At 45.7% G+C, this 20,865-nt stretch overlaps 1 protein-coding gene across 4 annotated transcripts in view; it reads left to right on the forward strand.

Annotated features, from left to right (window-relative positions):
- LOC311039175 (partitioning defective 3 homolog) overlaps positions 1 to 20,865 on the forward strand; it is a 757,442-nt gene that overhangs the window by 259,300 nt on the left and 477,277 nt on the right. For all 4 annotated transcript variants that reach the window (XR_014600133.1, XM_084048843.1, XM_084048842.1 and 1 more), the window contains exons 6-7: positions 16,251 to 16,360; positions 19,181 to 19,264. Coding sequence is in view for 3 of the 4 variants with exons in the window: in XM_084048843.1 (XP_083904969.1) it covers positions 16,251 to 16,360; positions 19,181 to 19,264 (194 nt within the window). In the remaining variant the exon portion in view is untranslated. The remainder of the gene's footprint in view (positions 1 to 16,250; positions 16,361 to 19,180; positions 19,265 to 20,865) is intronic.

Here is a 20,865-nt window from a genome sequence, read left to right on the forward strand (position 1 = left end):
ACCTAGCCTGGGTGCCAGCCTGCTTCGCTACGTTCGGCGGATTTTTTTTTCTCTCTGCGCTTATCAGTCTGGAATGCCCCCGATTGACTCGTCTTGTAGAACTACACTGGAACTACATATGTTACGTTAGGCAACGTCGTTGCTGATTGGATGTTGTTCAAACGAATGACGAATCAAAACGATCACACCGTTTTTTTTGTCCCGCCCCGCACCACAGACCAATCAGAAGCCACGGTAGGTTTCGAACCTTGGCTACTGTGTCCCGCCTCCTGGAGATAGGAGGCATTCCAGACTGAGAAGCGCACCGGGAACGCATCTGTGTCATTTTGAGATTTCTTTGGCCTATTCAAAAATAGCAGATATACAAGCTCATAGCGCAGACATGAAAAAGTTTAAGAACCACTGATATATACTGCAGCAACATAAGTTTTCTTTTCTTTTAAACTGTTAGGATTGAGAAGACGTTTGTAGAATCCCCAGAAGCAAAGATTTGAGTATTATTTGAGTTTTATTAAAAGAAAAAAAAGCAGATCTACAAGCTTGTGGCGTATATAGCTATTATATCTGCTAGTTTTTGAATAGCCAGATAGATGCGTTCCCGGTTCTAACAGGTTAAAGAATAGAAGGCCATTGGCATTCCGCACCACACAACTCCCTCTCCCAGCTCTGATTATCATTCTGTGTTTCTGCTATAGCCTTGATGTTGAACCTAAACACAAAGGGAAGCGAGGGGGCTTTAAAGCCGAAAAAAAAAGAAGTAAATTTGAAGGATGAAGGATGACTGGGATGTCGAGCTCTATGAATAATTTAGCGGTCGAAGCTAAAGCCCCGGTACACACTCTGCTGAGTCATTATGAGGTCTGGGCCCAGTCTATTCCAACAGATTGAGCCATTGTTTGCCACCTTGTCCGAGCGGGCGGGCTCGCGGGGGAGTTTCATCAGGAGGCGGGGGTGGGGTGTGGTGGGGTGCGGGTGTGGGGTGGGGTGGTGGCAGGGGGATCGGAGCCTCATTCCATTTACTTTTAACCCATTGAAACCGGGAAAGCGTGTCATTGTATTAGTTAGCGTAGCATCGCAATCATTTTAACCACTTCAATCATATTTTATACTATTCAGAAATAGCAGATATACAAGCCCATAGCGAGTTTTTTTTTATCAATCGTGAAAATGTGTGCACATCTTAGAATATATACAGTAGGTGACCAGTTTCACTTTCAAAACCTTCGCGTCATGCATGTCACACAAACAGAATGCGATGCGTGTTGTTGATGTAACAAGTGTGTTCATATAGAGTCCTATCCACAAATCCACCATTTAACTTCCACAATCCACATTATCAAAACCATTTGGTGTTGTGTGCCGCATTCTGTTTGTGTGACATGCTAAAGGTTTAGAAAGTGAAACCGGTCAAAGTCACTGGCCATCTACTGAACGTGTATATATATTTTAAGCGAACATTTTTAACTCAAATATTTGCTTCTGGAGGTCCCTGGAACAAAAATATTTTGAGACAAATATATATCATTTTGGGGGTCCTTGACATGAAAAAGTCTGAGAACCACTGATACAGCAACATACGTTTTTCCGAGAACTGTTAGGATTTAGAAGACATATTTAAAAATGGGCCTCAGGTATTAATGGGTTAATTGGAGGTGGAGATTCTGCTGAGATGGAGGGGTGGGGGGGGTGGGGGGGGTGCAGAAAGCCATTTGGTCGTGCCGGTCACCCCTCTGTCGGGGGGCTAAATGAAGAGGGACCTATAGCAGAGAGAGGGAGAGGAGGAGGAGGAGGAGGAGGAGGAGGAGGCGGTCCAGAGAGTGGGCCCGTCCGTAATGAAGAGATCTCCCACAGGACCCCCACAGCAATCTAAGGGTTTTTCGGAGGGCTCTGCCAACCGAGGAGGATTATTGGGGAGGAGGGGGAGGGGGGGGGGGGCTGAGCCATTTGAGGTGGAGAGCTTTTCGGGGAGGCTAAAGTAGTGGTTCTCAAACTTTTTTCATGTCAAGGACCACCCGAAATGATATGTATTTGGGCCGCGCGGACCTCCCATTTCAAAATGTTTGAGCCAGGGACCCCCACCAGAAGCAAAGATTTGAGTTACAAATGTTCACTTAAAAAAATATATATTCAAAGATTTGCACAAATGTTCACGTTTGAAAAAAAATAGCAGATCTACAAGCTCATAGCGCGGCACTCGTGTTGTGAGCTTGTAATGTATGTTTTGTAATAATAATCAAAATCTACAAAGTAACTAGTAACTAAAGTTTTAAAATAATTGTAGTGGGGTAAAAGTACAATATTTGCCTCTGAGATGTAGTGGAGTAAAAGTAGAAGTATTGTAAATTGGAAATACTCAAGTAAAGTACAAATACCTCAACATTTTACTTAAGTACAGTACATGTACTTCGTTACTTTCGACCATTGGCGACAACCTAATCAGAATCAGACAACTTGTATTGTCACATCACAGGTTTACAGGCGCAAAACAGTGGGTGAAATTCAGTGTACACTTAAGTGTACATCAAGGCTACACAATACCATCCGTCAATATTTCACTGGTAATCACACACAATCACAAGGAGAAGGCTTCATAGGCCTTTATAGACTCAGATTTAGACATATTATCGACATGATATCAACAGAACACGCTGTTAGATAAATCAGTGCAAATTCTATCTAATTTGATTTACATACAGTCTGATGTTCGTCAGATGGGGGGATGAGGGAGGGATCTAAGAGTCGACCATCAAACGCTAAAGATCAGAAGGCCTTCATGAGACCGTAAACACCACGCACATACTTCTCACACACACACACACACACACACACACACACACACACACACACACACACACACACACACACACACACACACACACACACACACACACACACACACCAAAGACATACCAATCAAACAAAACACATCAGTGGGATTCATTTATCCCCACCCACCCAAAGCCACCAGACAGACAGACAGACGCACACACACACACACACACACACACACACACACACACACACACACACACACACACACACACACACACACACACACACACACACACACACACTGTTATCTAAATGGAAAGGGGGTTGTCAGCGTGGTTCCAGTGGAAATCATGAATGCGTCTGGACTTAACAGCGTAACATTCTGATGGACGAACAGCGGGGCGTCGGAGCCTCTCTCTCTCTACACAAACAACTCTCGGCCGCCCATATGCCTACAGCATATGGAAGGAGAGAGAGCCATTCCAAAGGGAGAAGCTGCACGCTGTTCCGGGTGGGTGGGGGTGGGGGGGGGTTACCGTAGTTGGTTTGTGACCATCCAGCCCAGAGACATTTAAAGGCTGCATTGTACTGATGCAATTGTCCGTCCCGGAAAAGGTCACCGCACCAGTGAATGGGAAGCACTCTAGTTAGATGGCGTTTTATATCCGATATATAGGTGGTGGGGCACATGGAGTAAACAGCCTCATGCATTTGGCTCAGAGTTCAGCGGGTTCGACTGAAACTCGCAGGGGTTAGTTGTCAATCAAGGTCCCCCCGTGTCCCTCCTGTTAAGCTGTCCGTCCTGCATATTGCCTGCGTGGGTTGAAGGCCGCCACTGTCTTTTCTTTCCGATACAAAGACAGGAATGTTGTTGTGGCACAACATGAGTGTTTGTGGCAACCGTAGCTCCTCTCCTCCTGGCACCCTCAATAGATTCTGAGAGGTGAAACGGAGACACAGAAAGAAGCGGTTGAAACACTTGAACCCCCCCAGCGTGCCTGTTGCGGGAGGAATAGACGACCTACAAGCTCACACAACGCGTCGCATTGTGAGATTTTGAAAACATGACCAACGACAAAAAACTCCCATATCTGCTGGGCGAAGTACAACAATGTGCAAACACAGCAGCAAGATTCGTGAGTTGTTGTGATAGGAGAAGGATATCGAACGGAACACAACCACCCTAAAGACTAATCATTGTGTATATTCCTGCACTATACCTGCACCCAGTGATCTTGGTACATAGAAATTGATCTATTGAAGATTCTGACTTTCAAATGTACATTTTTTGTTTTGATTGTATTGCTGTATTGTTGTATTGTGCTCTTTGCTTTGGCAATGTAAACGTATGTTTTCTCATGCCAATAAAGCCCTTTGAATTGAATTGAATTGTGTGAGCTTTGTAGATCGGCGAGTTTTGGTGGAGAGCCTTGGTGTAGACTATTTACAAGCTCACAGCAAATCTTCTCTTCTGGAGGTCCCTGGCACAAAACATTTTCAGATGGGGGTCCGCGGCCAAATACGTATCAGTTTGGGGGTCCTGGACATGAAAAGGTTTGAGAACTACTGCTGTATAGAGGCGACACTAAAGGACCGTCCACCCGCCTCTCCTCCTCGTTGTCTTTCCATCTCAGCTGATCCTCCGTCTCATTTGCTCCGTGATAAAAAACAAACCCACCAGTTTCTCTCCGACGGACGGCGTCCAACCGTGACCGCCTTTTGTTCACGGAACGATGCAAATGAAATGGGCCCTAGCATGGGCGGAGATGGCGAGAGAGAGAGAGGCGAGGGTTCCGTCTGTCTTTGTGTTCCTCTCAGGGCCCCGAGATGTGGATGTTTACTGTCGGTCAGGGCCTTATTACATTCCTGCAGCAACTTAAAAGCATTGGCCCGGCCTAATGGGCCCCCATATACAACAGTGGGAAAAAAGCTCCATCGTGACAATGGACCTCATTGTGCCAAGAGTGGATTCATTTTGAGGGGCTCCGCGGGGAGAGTGGAAATCTACGCCGTGTAAAAGCCTGGGAGAGACAGTGTGAGAGAGAGAGACAGATAGACAGACAGACAGAGAGATAGAAAGAGAGTCAGAGAGAGAGAGAGAGGGGGAGAGAGAGAGAGCAGTGTGAAATCAAATAAATAGGAGTGAATTACTTGGCACTGTGGGAAATAGGATACTGTCAATCACCGAGGTCCATCTTCCACCTCAGTTGCGAGCAGGCAGGGGAATTTATAGCGCTTAGAGCCGTTTAGCCTAATAGAATACTGTCTTATTAGCTTTTTCGGATACTTTTTTTTGTTTTTGTTTTTGGCGTTATGTCTTCTTGGCTCGGAGGAGGCCAAATCCATTTGCGCTCCCATCAAGGCTCGTCCTCTCCTCTCAGCGGGTTTGATCGCTTAATTGGGTCCAGGTGTTGATAGCCGGCACACAGAGACAGACAAAATCTACTTAACGCCAAAGTACACGCACACACACACACACACACACGCACACGGACACACACGTGCACGCACGCACACTTAAGTAACTAATCTCCATACTAAATGTGCGGAATTCTCCTTGATGTGGTGCAGAAGTCATTTTGAGTGCAGCCTGCTAATCAGAGTGCCGGGCCAAGGTTGACTCCATTTAAAAATGTCCCTCATTTTATTCGCCACCGCCCCTCTCACTCACTCCAATATCGGACACAATTCCGCACCTTTCACCAAATCTAAGCAAAACATCTGCTTGGATGACAACGCGGAAAGATAAGCCAAAAAAAAACGCTTTCACCTCAAATGTCGCCGTTACAAAAGCGTGCGCGAGAAAAAAAGAAATTGTGTTAAGAGCGTGCACTTTCCCCGTTCTGCCAGTATAGCGAGCCGCGGCTACTTGCTGGGGCCCCTTTGTATTCCCAGAAGTCATTACTGTCTGCAGCTAAGGTGCCCCTGCTCCCTGTGATTTGTGGGTAATGAGCTGGCACCCCCTGCCCGTGTTCAATTATTCTCGTTGAGAAAGTGATTTCTCACTCCACGGAGCAAATCAGAGAAGGCACGCGCTAATTCTAATCAGGAATTAACACGTTCGCCGTCGGGCCACGGACTCTCCCCAAGACCGGCCAGTGGGGAGGGAGTGGACAGGTGGTGGTGGGCGGGGGGGGGGGGGGGGGGGGGCGTGGGGGGCAGACTATAAAGAGCAATGACACTGGTCAACCTCACGTACAGTGATCTCAAGCTGGTTACGTCACCATTTTCAAAGCACCCATCAGCTAAAATGTCAAAAATACTATAAATAAAAATACTTTAAAGAGCAATGAACACTGGTCAACCTCATTTACACCCATCAGCAAAAATATAAAGAATACTTTCAGTATTAACTCATTCACTGCTAGAATAAATAAATAAATAAATAAGCCACTGCCAGTGATTTTTTGTTTCCCTTACCTTTTCAACTAGTCACAGAATATTTATCTCCAGTATGATTGATCCCCCGATGTGTTTTTGTGCTTCCGCGAAAGAAAAATAAATCTTAGTTATTTGCTGTTGAATATAGCATGTTTCGTCTAAATGCAGAGGAAATCCAGGGAGGCGAGAAAAAGGCATTTTTCCAAATACGCTAACCAGGAAGTGAATGGTGGAGGAGATCTTGCGATCACGTGATCTCCTGGATCTGTGTGTGACTGAGAATTGGTCACTTATATCTTAGCGAAGAGCGTCATCTAGTGTAAAAACTGAAAACACACAACAGGCGTCAAAAGACGTTGTTGGCAGTCAATGCGTTTAGTTCATCCTTGGAGTGTGAGAGAGAGAGAGAGAGAGACTGTTTGCACAGAGTGACCTTGGTACATATAAATACTGTACATACGGAGCAACTACCTTTAAATATATTTAAATAATTTGCTACTATTTGTCTCAGTTGTTTGTTTCAAAAGTGTTTCCTATGTGGATGTACAACTATTTCTGGCCGAAAATGCACAATTCTTAATGGTTTAGTAAGATAGTTTTCTCTAAGTTGCAACACAGCTCTGTTTACACATTTATGTATTCCCATTGAATTGTAGGCAGGCGTTAGCAAAGGGCCCTTCACTGTGAAAGGCCGCTGCAGGAGACAGCAGCAGCCGAAAGGTAATTAACCATGGAGAGAAACACATGCTAGAGAGTAGAGAGCGAGACAGACAGACAGACAGACATAGAGAGAAAGAGAGCGATGAGGGTGAGAAGAGAAGGAAACACCGGAAGAGTGTAAACTTTGAAGAGAGAAGCAAGAGAGAAGGGAGGGAGACAGATAAAATAAACAAGCTGAGAAGAGGACAAACAATTAGGATGATGAGTGTTCACTTTGGATAGAGAGAGAGAGAGAGCGTGGGAGGGGAATGGAAAGGAGAGATGGAATTCTCAAAGCTCAATGACTGTCAATGACCCGAAGAACTGAGAAATGAGCTTGTATATCTGCTATTTTTGAATAGCCAATGCAAAAATAAGAAAAAATACGCTTTCCTGGTTTTAATGGGTTTAAAAAAAAAGAAAAACGCTTCATCCGTTTGAATGAGATAAGAGGAGAAACAAGACATGATGACACACTTACACCAAAGTCAAACACGAGGCAAGCGAGAACGAACGTGAACACAAAACAAGAAGCAGCTAAGGGGGAGCAGCACAGCTACAGCGAGAAACCTGATTCATAGCTTTACTGAAAAATAGCAGATCTACAAGCCCTGCGACGCGTTGTGGGCTTGTAGATCGGCTATTTTCACAGGCACTGACTATCCTATATTAAAATTGGCTAAATGGGAGGGCCCGGGCCGACACAGATGCTTCCCCCGGTTTTTAATGGGTTAAAACTTGCACCTATTGTTAGTAGCTCCCCCATTATAGTTGACATTTACGATGATAAAAGAAAATAGCCTCCAGATTAGGTCATAATAGCTCCCAAACTGAATGCTTTTCTTTTTTTTTTACCTCTCAACCATTGATTACCGCTGAAGAATTACCCTTCATTATGAGCCTCTCTCATCATACAGCTAACCAGGTTAAAACGGTGGACCCTGCGCTTTTAACATTCCCCTGTACTCCAACATAAATGTAAATAAGTGTCTCATAGCCATGGTTAGCAGTGATACATTGGCTGTTTTAATGGGATGCAGCACAATGGGAGGGGTCCCAGTGATCTGATATGCCAGGGAAGGGTTAAGGAGGGGGGGGGGGGCACAGCAGTCGGGTCCAATCTAATCACTTATTATTCTTTTTTGTCCTTTCTTTGGAGAGGCGGTCTAATTTGTCCTAATGGCTGTTTGCTGCGATGGGGACAGATGTATAGGGATAAAAGAGAGCTTCTGTAAGCCCAATACAAACCCCCTGAATGTGACCCAGGAATGACCCGCGCGTGTCGCCTTACTTGTTTTTCAGAGTTCAACGAAGTGCCGTCGGAAACACGTGGGGTCGTTTTCAACGGCCTTCGTTCGTGGTTTTCAGACGAGGTTATTAGAATCTGTTTAGATTCGACCCTTTCAATCCGAGCACGCATCTATCGCATCAATCCGAGAACATTAAAACTCAAATCTTTGCTTCTGTGGGGGTCCCTGGAACAAAACATTTTGAGATGGGGATCCGCGGCCAAATACATATCTAAACATGTTTTCTAAATCCTAACAGTATGTTGCTATATCAGTGGTGCTCCAACTTTTCCATGTCAAGGACCCCCAAAATGATATGTATTTGGCCACGGACCCCCATCTCAAAATATGTTGTTCCAGGGACCCCCCAGAAGCACAGATCGGAGTTAAAAAATGTTCGCTTTAACGATCTTAGCGATTCTTCTAAAGATACAGTAGCAGATCTACAAGCTCATAAGACATCACGTCGCTATGAGCTTGTATATCTGCTATTTTTCAACAGCCAAGGAAATCTTAAAATGTCACGGATGCGTCCCCGGTATTAATGGATTAATTGCATTTCTATTTGTCCCAGAGCCATAAACGTCGGTTTCCAGCTGCGACCGGTTCTGAAGCTGAGAGCTGTCGGCTCTCTCCCGGTTCGAGGCGAGAGGTTGAGCCTGTTTGTGTTTGGCTCAGTGAGGTCAGAGCAGTTTTTAATGGGACTATTAGGAGTTATTAGCGGCCGCTTGTCTCTTGCAATGTCAATGCAGTCGTGGGTGCCATAATGGTGGTGTAGTCCTATATCGGCGTTGTCTGTTGTACAAGCGCTCAGGGTAACTGCATTAACTCGCCGTAATGAGGCTACAATTATCAGTCGTCCCTATGCCTTTGGGAGCCTTTGCTGTTTTTTCTTTTTTTCTTAAAGTCTACGTTTACACCTCTGCCCCAGCTTCGCACACCATCACTGTTACGTTTGGCTGCCTCCACGTTTCCATAAGGGGCGTAGTAACAGTATGTCACCTCGCACACAATCGCCCCGCACCATATTTTTAGACGGCCAGAATGGAGAGAGAGGGCAGAGAGGCGGAGGAGTCCTTTTGTAAATGTTTCAACAGTCGTTTCTTAGACGAGCGGACTCGGGGCCAAATTGCTCGTTTCCTCGTGTTTTCTATGGCTCCTTCGCCCAACTTGTTCTGGCCTAAACGGCTCCATATCCTGCCTGTTTCTGGGCCCTCCATTGTTTTTCGCTCTCCGACAAACGGCCCCATTGTAAGCAGAATGTGTGACACGTCTGCCAAAGCAGGCATGTTCCATACATTAGACTGTCACACAGATGTGGACCCCAGCCAGGGTGGAAACACACACACATTCTGTACGCGCGCGCGCACACACACACACACACACACACACACACACACACACACACACACACACACACACACACACACACACACACACACACACACACACACACACACACACACACACACCACACACCAGCTACAGTGACCTTTGACCCCATCCTTGTTAAGCCCTATACGGCGACCTTCAGCTCAGGAGGGAATAACTTGCCCACGGCTAATAGCATGACAAACTCCCCACACTGACGCACAAACACACACACACACACACACAAAGCTATGTTTATGCTCAAGCATGTAAGGGCTTACACACGCGCGCACGTGTGCGCGCGCACACACACACACACACACACACACACACACACACACACACACACACACACAGAAGGTGTCCTTAAGGGCAGTATTAGATGGAGAATGACAGCTTCTCAACACGCAGCCACAGCTCGAGCCCTCAAGCGCTGTGTGTGTGTGTGTGTGTGTGTGTGTGTGTGCGCGTGTGTGTCTGTCTTTCTGTGTTTGCCTGCCTGCCTGCCTATCTGCCTGTCTGTCTCTCTCTCCCCTGTATACTGTATCACCATCAACAAACTAATGCAGTGGTTTTCAAAGGTTTTTGTGCCAAGGACCCTCAAATTGATATGCATTTGGCCGTGGACCCCCATCTGAAAAGGTTATGTGCCACATTTTTTTCACAATTTTTTAAAAAATGTTCAAAAACAGCAGATAGCCAACGTATAAAATATGGATAGAGGGGTTAAAATGATTTAGCAGGGGACCCCTTGGAACCCTCTCAAGGACCGCCTGGGGGTCCCCGGACCCCACTTTGAGAACCACTGAACTAATGTACTGGCTGTCTGATGGCCAAGACTAACTTTTATTACTTCCTATCATTGTTGAAGAGGCAGACTCACCCTGCAGTGCGAGAGGTCGGCTAGATCTTGGCCATTCCAAAATGGAGAGGGGAGGAGGAGAGAAAATGCGGTACTCCACCACCCCTCTACTGAGGCAGATCAAACAGGGTGCTGAAAGCAATCGGGTGGGGGGGGGGGGGGGGGGTGAGAGTATGCGAGAGAAGACGGATAATGGAGAGAGCAAAACAGGTGGACAGTAGATGTGTAGAGAGAGAGAGAGAGAGAGAGAGAGAGAGAGATAGTGAGAGTGCACTAAGCCCTTGGCATTGACACGCTGCAGATGTAAGATGGCCACCTGCCCAGACGGATTTGCACTCACCTTCCCGTCACCCACGTTTTTTCTCTTTCCCCCGTACTGTGGTGGAAAGTAACTAAGTACATGTACTCAAGTACACTTTCAATGTTCAGTACTTTTACTTCTGCTCCACTACATCTCAGAGGCTAATATTGTACTTTTTACTCCACTACAATAACGCGTTGTGAGCTACTTTTGTACTTTTACTCAAGTCATTTTTTTCTGTGTCTGTCTGTCTATCTGTCCGTCTGTGTCTCTCTCTCTCTCTCGTGTCGTCTCTCACTTTTCTGTTTTCTCACACACTGCTCTATTTTCTCGGCAATCTCTCCATGTCTATGCTGCGCCTCCATGTTTTCTCATTCACAGACGACGGCCTTGCCTTCTGCCTCCTTTGTGCCTGAATAGAAACAACTCTCAACTCTGTCTGTGGGACGGCTGAGGCTGTGATGCAGCATAGCAACAGTACATGGTGCTCTACAGTGTAGGAGCAATCATTCCTTCACCTCTCCCCCCCAATATCTCTCTCTCTCTGTCACTCACTCACTCACTCACTCACTCACACACACACACACACACACACACACACACACACACACACACACACACACACACACACACACACACACACACACACACACACACACACACACACACACACACACACACACACACCAAGGACCCCCAAAATGATATGTATTTGGCGGACCCGTGTGTTAAGGGTTACACTTAAGATTTTTCAAAACATTTTCAAAAATAGCAGATGTACAAGCTCACAGTGTGTCACAAAGTGACGCGCTGTGAGCTTGTATATCTGCTATTTTTGAATAGCCAAGGCTAAAATCTAAAATGTTTTTTTCCCCCGGTTTTATTGTTTTTACTTGAATATAGTCCTGAATGCTTTGGCATTACAAATGTAACTTGTAACAATAGATAACTATTGAAAAGACAGCGAGAGAGAGAGAGAGATAGCGAGAAAGAGAGAGAGAGACAGACAGACAAAGAGATGGAGAGAGGCAGGGGCGTGGGAGTCAGAGAGACAAGGACAGATGCACGCACGTGACTGCCGCGGCTGTCAAAGCCGGCAAGTCATGGGAGCTTGTCGCTGAGAGCTACAGTTATTGAAGTTAATTACTTGTCAGCGTCAGTCAATGATGGATGCAGCTGCAACCACTCGCCTCTTTTTCTTCTTCTTCTTCTTCTTCTTCCGGGCCTCCTCGGAGAAGGCGAGCTCGTCGTCCGCTTGCCGCCCACTTATACGCCAATGTTTCGTCTTTTCAAAGTAGAACATTTTATCGATTCATACCGAGGTTGTGACTATAAAGGAAAAAAAGGGGGGGAAAGGTTCAGAATCTTGAAATCTGTTTCTATGTCAGAATATGGCATTGGATTCCCCATAAATTAAAACCTCAATATGCAAAATTCTATTCTAAGTTTCTACCTTGTTTAGTCTAAAAGATATGTTTATTTATACGTATATATGTCAGCATAGTGGTGGCTGCCATCTTTAAACTGTCCATTTGGAGGCATTAGCATTCATTTTCTAGCTGGACATACATACAGCAGATTTGGATTCAGCACCCCTTAATACTCCTAGGAAACATGTATGTCATAAATTAACACGATTTGCCTTCAGCACTTTAAATAAGAAAAATTTCTATTATGGCCAATATATCGGCAAAACCGATACATCAGTTGGGGTCTATTTCAAAGTCAGAACGTCCATCAGGCTTAATGCTTTGCGGGTTCCATGCGTCTGCCTTGGCGTACCCCCCCCCCCCCCCCCCCTCCATCTTGATTTAAATTATTTCACCAGGTCACCAACCCTAATTCCCGAGAGACGGAGCACGTCAGTCTACCCCCGCCCCTTTCCCCAAATCCAGCCTTTTGGGGTTTTCATAGGGAAAAGAGCTTTGTGGATAATATAGAAGTCAGCGCGAGGCGGGGCGCCTGCCTTGCGACCCTCGCTGACACATCATTATAAGCAGCTGCGGCGGGCGTGGGGGGGGTTGTGTGGGGAGGTGGGTGCTCCGGATAAAAGGTGGCTGACTCATTTTCATTAGAGACAGGTTAGAGAGCAGACGGACCCAAAGGTACACCTCTCCATGGGCTGGGAGACATTGACCCCGGCCCGGATACCGGTGGTATGTGTCCATTAAGGTACACTTGACGATTACATTTTCATACCCCCCCCCCCCCCCCCCCCCACTGCTCATAAATAAACAGGAGGGCCGGTATCTCTTGGATCGTTCCCAGTGTGTCACCCAAAAGGTCCCCGGCTTCTGAGAACGGCTTCTTTTCTGAATGCATCTCCATAAAGAGCCGTATAACACCATTATTATTCATATGTACTTATAGTTGACACTTCAGTCTGAGAGAGAGGTGTGTGTGTGGGTGGGGTGGAGGGGAGCAGACATGGTAATAGTGTTGGCTAACAAGGCAGTGCAGCAGCCCCTCACGTACACACATGCACATGGACACGCACACACACACACACACACACACACACACACACACACACACACACACACACACGCACGCTTAGGAATGACATTGAGCCATGGTGGTCTAGACTTTGACGCAAAAGGTCAAACGTTCACTTCCCCCTCACAGTCAAAGAAACATGATGACTATGGGATGTCTGTCCTCTTTGCCTCTTGACTTTGCTCGTTGCTGCAGCTTTCAGAGTGATATATCCTGATCTATTAACGTTTCTTTGAGATCTACAAAGGTAGTGCATTCAGAACACATTGTAAACGGATGTTTTAATGATTCAAGATAATTTATAAGTGCGTTCACTTCTGCCCATCGGGGCGGAAAGTTGAACCGTATGTCGTAGAAACGCTATTTCCCCATAGCCCTGGGTAGGCCACCCAGTCTGGCAAAGACTCCAAGTAGTGCCCTTTTGTAGTTGTCTCTGCCAGCGGTTCAATACTAACCGCAAATTATAACAGATATTCCCCCTGTTTAACTCTTCTTTTTACGATGGACACAATCTGTCATGCAAAAGTAGCAAAAACGGATAGCTACAAGCTCACAATGCGTTGCATCGTGCCACATTGTGAGCTTGTAGATCTGCTTTTTCTGCTACTTTTGAAAAATGTTGTAAGTGAATGTTAAAGTGGTTTCGTGTGTCTGCAGGATTTTATAAATATTTTACCAATGAAAAGTATTAACAAGATATTGACTAAATAATAACTATATTTTTTTCATCAAAGACAGAGTGCCTTGGATTTCTTTCCTTGCAAGTCTGCAGTCCACTTCTTGGGAAAAAAAACTTCATATGATATTTATAGTTCTTATGTTATTTGCTCTCCGTTGAAGTGGAATAAACCCTGTTTGATCAGGTATAATCAATGCTAAAGTTACTGAAGAATGTTCAAAATGTTTCCAACATTCTTCAGTATTCTTTTTGCCAGAATATTGCTTGATATTTTCAAGACATTGCGTAACAGGCTGATTACATTTAGTTAGTATTTCCCCTCTTTTATGTAATGGCTTCAAACCATGTTTGTGGAAGATCCTCTCTTGATATAATTCATAAATCACTTTTTAGAATTCTCCAGGAAATCCGTCTGTTCCTGGTCATGTATTCTTCTTCCTGTTGTGTTTTTGGCTTTATCATATCAAGTGCCTCTTCCTCTGTTAGTGCTGGGGGTAAATGTATTTTACAAAACAAGTCTTTGATTTGATTCTTTACCAAAGTGGCGTCTGAGTCTGCAAATGATTCGCTGTAACAAGCTCCAAAAAGCTTCTGTTATATCTCTTTGTGATGCCAAAGATTCTGCAGATTTTGGGTGTGTTTTTTAATTTACTTGTTTGGGCCTTTCGCAGTTGAAATGCTGTAGTAACCGACTTGCTCTTTTACCCATTTCATAATACCTCGCTTAATAGCTCCTTCAGCCTTGCATGTTAAACGTTTATTTAGTGTCTTTCTTTCAGTTCCAAGGGGATTTCTTTAATGGATGCAATTTTGTGTAAATTGTCCAAATGTTCCTTCTCTTTCTTTATTCGTGTTTTTTATCTAGAGGATTTTAAATCCTTCCCATAAAATGTAGTCTGCTACTTCATTATTCTAATTCATCAGAAGATATTGTTCTATACCATTCCAAAGTTCATCTAATATGACTTTATCGGATCAAATTGATGTAGTATGTCTAATGCATCCCTCAAAACTGATCCTATCTACATGCTTTCTACAATCACCATGTCAGTCCTGTAATACACTAGACCTGTTCCATCTCCATAAAGTAATCAGAACAGATACTGTACATAGTTTATTTATTACCTCTCCATTGTTAACCACATTAACCTGGTGCACCTCTGTTGGGAATGGCATTATAGAGCTATGTTCGCTATTCGTCGTACAACAGCGTATATTGAGCTTAAGTGGTTAAGGAGAGCATGGTGGTGCATTTGTTTGTCCACAGCCGTCCGTCCGTCCGTCCGTCTCTCTGCAAAGCCACCGCCTCGCAGCCCACTTGTCTGGTGTCCCTGGCAGGAGGTAGACAGAGTCTAAATGCAATGAACGGAAGAGCGTGAGAGAGAAAACAAATGACCCCCAGGCCCCTGAACCTGATCCGATTACCGCGGTGCGCGGCCACGCCCGGCCAGAACCCCCCCCCCCACCACCCTCCCCCCCCTCCCCGTGGTACGCAGAGCGGCTTCGCGATCGATTAAGGGGCCACTTTGGTCGTCATTTTGGTTTTGGCTCCGGCCAGGATGTCGCCGGGGCATTGAGAGAGAGAGAGAGAGAGCCCTTCGCTATGCCCTCCAACTTGAGAGAGAGAGAGAGAGAGAGAGAGAGAGAGAGATTTACCACAGGAAGCATTACTACTCTGCAGGTAATTGGATTAACCCATTCAATCCGGGAACGCATCTGTGTCATTTTTAGATTTCTTTCGCTATTCAAAAATAGCAGATCTACAAGCTCATAGCGCGGCACCGAGTGCCGCGCTATGAGCTTGTAGATCTGCTATTTTTAAAAAAAATCTTGATTTTATTTGCCAATCTTTGAATATATTTGTTTTTCAAGCGAACATTTGTCACTCAAATCTTTGCTTCTGGGGGGGTCCCAAGAACAAAACATTTTGAGATGGAGGTCCGCGGCCAAATACATATCGAAAAAAATCTAAAAACAGTATGTTGCTTTATCAGCGGTGCTCCAACTTTTCCATGTCAAGGACCCCCAAAATGATATGTATTTGGCCGCGGACCCCCATCAAATATATTGTTCCAGGGACCCCCCAGAAGCATAGATCGGAGTAAAAAAAATCGCCTTAAAACTTTCTGTCATTTTAAAATGACACAGATGCGTTCCCGGTCTTAATGGGTTAAAAGCCAGGAGGACAGAGGGAGAGAAAAGAGGAGAGATTCAGGCACTGGCAGACTCACTTACTGACTGATTGACAGAAAGACAAAGCAAGCCTGTCTCTCCGTCCTCTGCTATAGGCAGCCCGATTGATGATTTATCCTGTCACCTTGTTCTTTTTCCTTTTTTTCTCCCCTCCTGGCCCTGTGTTCATCCTCCTGTCTGTTGTCTGTGTTTTTTCTGTCCCTGCAGGAGGAAGAGGAAGAGGAGCACATCAGGAGAGAAGAAGGGAGGAATGGGAGGATAGAGCCAGTGGGACGGGCGGATTCCTCCATGGAACATTCCCCGGCGTTGGGTCCAGAGTGAGTGCACACGCCCCTAGATTGTGGGGTGGGGGCCGACACTGGCCCCCCCGTTATTATGTATCCCAGTGGTTCTCAAAGGGACCCCCAGTGTGGTATACCCCAAACTTTGAGAACCAGTGGTCTAATAATTAGACCACTGGTTCTCAAAGTTTTTCATGTTAAGGACCCCCCAAATTGGCACATACAGTATTAGTCCACAGACCCCCATTTGAAATGGTATGCCAGGGACCCCCACCTACAGTAATTTCAAGGACCCCCATTTTGATATGCATTAGGCCATGGACCCCCATTTGACACCATTTTCATCTCTCAGACCCCAATCACTGTATCATCAGTGTTAATTTAACTCTGCGAGGTCCACTTGGTTCCATTTGTACCATTTGTACACACTCAGAGTTACAGACCCATAAGGGTCCAATAGGCTCTATGCACAGCAGCCATATTGGACAGAAATTGGGCCCCTTCCTTGCTTCCTTCACATGTGTTACCAATGACACTAATGCAGGCTCTGTTCCATTTAGTGTAGTCTGGGAGGGTTAGCGTCGGAGCTTGGACAGCAGGGGCGCGGCCACTGCGTTGTGATTCAAATCAACAGCCAATGAAGAAAAGGGGGCGGGATCCACATGCAGTGGGTGTTGCATCTAAATAGGATCGACGGGAAGCAATTTCCCCTTGAGAAGTTTCGGCCGCCATTGTTGTGTACTGCTGTTTGCCTCTCGTCTGACTTTTTAGACGAGTTGCACAGCTCTCAGACCGGTAAGAGGCGTGTCCGCTCAGATTCAGAGCGTAAGGTACATCCCGCCCACAAATACCAGGGCTCTGGCCCAGAAGTTCCTCGCCAGAGCTGGCGAAAACTTCTGGGAACTCAGATTACATTTAGTGTAGCACAGTGGTTCTCAAACTTTTTAATTTCAAGGACCCCCCATAACTCTGAGAGTGTACAAATGGAACCAAATGGACCTGGGAGGGTCCATTTGGTTCCATTTGTACACTCTCAGAGGTATACCCTCTCAAAGAACCATGAGGGTCCCTGGACCACACTTTGAGATCCACTAGTATTTCTAGTGAGCCAACATGCACAATATCAGCACCCTGACTCTGTTTGACCAGAATGGAACAGAGCCTTCATTAGTATCATTGGTAACACCTGTGAAGGAAGTCAGAAGAGGCCCAATTTTTCTCCAAAATGGCTGCTGTGCATAGAGCCTATTGGTTCCTACTTCCTAACTATCAATCATTGGGCTGGGGACCCCCTGGAACCCCCACAAGGACCCCCTCAAAGTTGGGGTCCCCGGACCCCACTTTGAGAACCACTGCATTAGACCACAGACCCCCCAGACCCCCCCATAACTCTCAGAGTTACAGACACGCAAGGGTCCATTTTGGTTTCTACAACTATCAATAATTTAGCTAAAGACCCCCCCTGGAACCCCTCAAGAAACACCTGGGGGTCCTCGAACCCCACTTTGAGAACCACTGACGTATCGTATATCTTATATACAATGTCTCAACCATACAGTGCAATGACCCTGCTGAGGCTGGCGTTTACTAATGACATACGGCATCACCGTTCATAAAACACTATAAAGCAGGGGTCTTCAACAGGGGGTCCGGGACCCCTAGGGGGTCCTCAGAGTTACTACAGTTTTTTTTTTACATTAACCACTTGAACCCTAGCATCCCTTTTCTGAGGAGAACTTTAGCCAAAAATACCAGATCCACAGTGAGCTTGTAGATCGGCTATTTTTTGGCAAAGAGTTATAGGTGTAGAGGGAAAAAAGAGCAGCAAAATGTATCTGAAACACAATTTTATACAATATAGAGGGGGTTCCTGCTTCATCTCTCTCTCTCAGCTTGAAGACCCCTGCTATGAAGAGTCTGCAGCTGTAGTGAGTAAAAGATGAGGGCACTGCAGAGCTCACAGTCAATGTATCCATCACCGTCTCAGCGGGCATCTGCATCTCCCATTCTTCTTCCTCATTTGTGCCCCCCACAACTACCCACACACACACACACACACACACACACACACACACACACACACACACACACACACACACACACACACACACGGTCACGTCTTCATCTTACACAAAAGGACACCCTCCTTCTCTTGCTCCGGTGTTGTCGCGCGTTTTTCAATTAATCTCTTCTTTGCTTTAGCGTCGGGGCCTTGATCTTAATCACTTAATTGGAGTCTCCATTTGGGTCTGTAATCGACCCCGAGGTCCGCGGGCCCGACTGCGTAATGGATGACTGTGCTATGTTGTGTGTGTGTGTGTGGGTGTGGGGGGACAGCCGGACAACGGGCCCCGGGTCTCCTTAAGCAACGAAGCACTCCGGGTTCCCCCCCTCCCGCCCACCCACCGTCTACCGCAGTAGTTCTCAATTTTTTTTGTGCCAAGGACCCCCAAATTGATATATTTTTGGCTGCGGACCCCCATCCGAAAAGGTTTTGTGCCAGGGAGCCCCCCCAGACCCCCAACATTTTCGATATTTTTCAAACATTTTCCAAAATAGCAGATGTACAAGCTGTGAATCTGCTGTTTTTGAATAGCCAACGTATAAATGGATAAAGTGGTTATTGTGATGCTACGTTAACTACTTTTGCTGGCGACCCCCTGGAACCCCCCTCCCCGCAAGGACCCCACTTTGAGAACCAATGGTCTACCTGTCATGTTAGCGCATGTCGTCTTTTGTGCGCCGCATCCCTGTTTTCTTTTCAATCCTGTTCCGAGTTTTTTTTTGTACTCATACATGTGTCTCCTCTCCTCTCCTCTCCTCTCCTCTCCTCTCCTCTCCTCTCCTCTCCCACAGTGCCATGCTCAAGCCGGTGGAAGTGTCCAACCAAGGAGGGCCGCTGGGGATCCATGTAGTGCCTTTCAGTACTCAGGACGTGAGGTAAGACACACACACACACACACACACACACACACACACACACACACACACAGACACAGACACAGACACAGACACACACACACACACACACACAGACAGAGGTTTGTATTACTTGTGAGGACATAAAAACTTTAAGACGGCATTTAAAATAGCTGGAAAAAGTTTCAAAGTTTAGCCGAAGAAATAGCAGACCTTTCGGGGTGTGACATTGCTAACACAACAAACTATATAAACGCCTAAACCTGACCTCTAAATGTCTAATCTTAACACTAACCCCGACCTGAATCTTTTTCTAATTCTCTAAAAATCTTCCTTCTTGTGAGGAGGACCAGGAAAATATCTCAATTTCTCACATTCTACTATACCTGTGGGGAGATTTGGTCCTCACAAGTATAGTAATAAACAGTAAGTAAGTAAACAAACACGCGCGCATGTGTTAGTAGGAATGTTAACAATAAATCTATAACATTTATTTTTTGTTTGTTTTTTTAAAAACTATTTTTGGGGGGCTAGTGAAGGTTATATGTATGGTGTGTGTGGTATCAAATGTGAGCTTACCATAATCACAGTAATACTTAATCATATTCCATCATATTCGAGGGCTTTTGGAGATAAATGAGACAGACTCCATAAAGCACTGTAAAGGGGAGGTCTGTGTCCAGCTGATCCTCGTTGACGCTCGTTAATGTTACATACATCAAGGCAATAATGTTTCGGCACTCATTTTTTCGAACAATAATTCTCCTTTTGGTCCTAAAAAACGCCACTTATCAATTAATTGATTAATTGATCGATAAGGTTATCAGCTATCAATTAATAAATTAATCTATAATTTGCGACCCTAGTTTATGTCCCTGCATTTGTTTACCGGTGGCTCATTGATGTGTAACACCATTACACTCTCACAGTTTGGCTTCTTCTCATCTCTTTCTCTTCCTGACCTTTATTTTTTTTTCTTTGCCTCCTGTTTTTTTTATATGGCGCTGGAGGCTTATTCCTCCTTTATCGACTTTGATTCTCTTGGCCTCTTTTTCATGCTTTTTTTTGGGGGGGGTTAGTTTAGCTGCTCGACCTACTGGACCGAAAGACTCAATCCAGACGTCCTATTATTTATTTTTTACCTCAGAGGAAAGCTGATTTAGCTTTTGACACTTTTCTTCATTCCAGCCCTATGTCCAGGGGTGCACATAACTTTTTAGGTCTGGTGCTCAGAAGCGCACCTGGAGATGTGACTTGGTGCGCAAGAAATAAATGGTCCCGTCCCGTATTGTCAACGGGGGGGGGGAGTGTCAGCACGGTGCCCGTGCATATCGTTTGGTGAAGCCCCCAAGGTTGGTGCCCTGTGCTGCGCTGCTTTTATCCGCCAGATTGGGACGTTCACGGCATGTTTTGCACCATCACGCTGCGTTCATCATCGGTGACGAGTGCCTCTAAACAGCCGCTGCTGGCTGCGTGCACGCAGCGAGGCGATGCGAGACACTGACACAATCACGTGCAGCCTCGATCTCCAGGCTTTTATTTTTTAGTTTTACTAAAAAATAAAAGCTTGGAAATTCCTGTCCCAGCTGTTGGTGCGCAAAAGCGCCTCGCGTCGTCTGATG

This window comes from Gymnoscopelus microlampas (assembly GCF_963454915.1).
Source record: "Gymnoscopelus microlampas genome assembly, chromosome: 22".
Classification (NCBI taxonomy): Eukaryota; Metazoa; Chordata; class Actinopteri; order Myctophiformes; family Myctophidae; genus Gymnoscopelus; species Gymnoscopelus microlampas.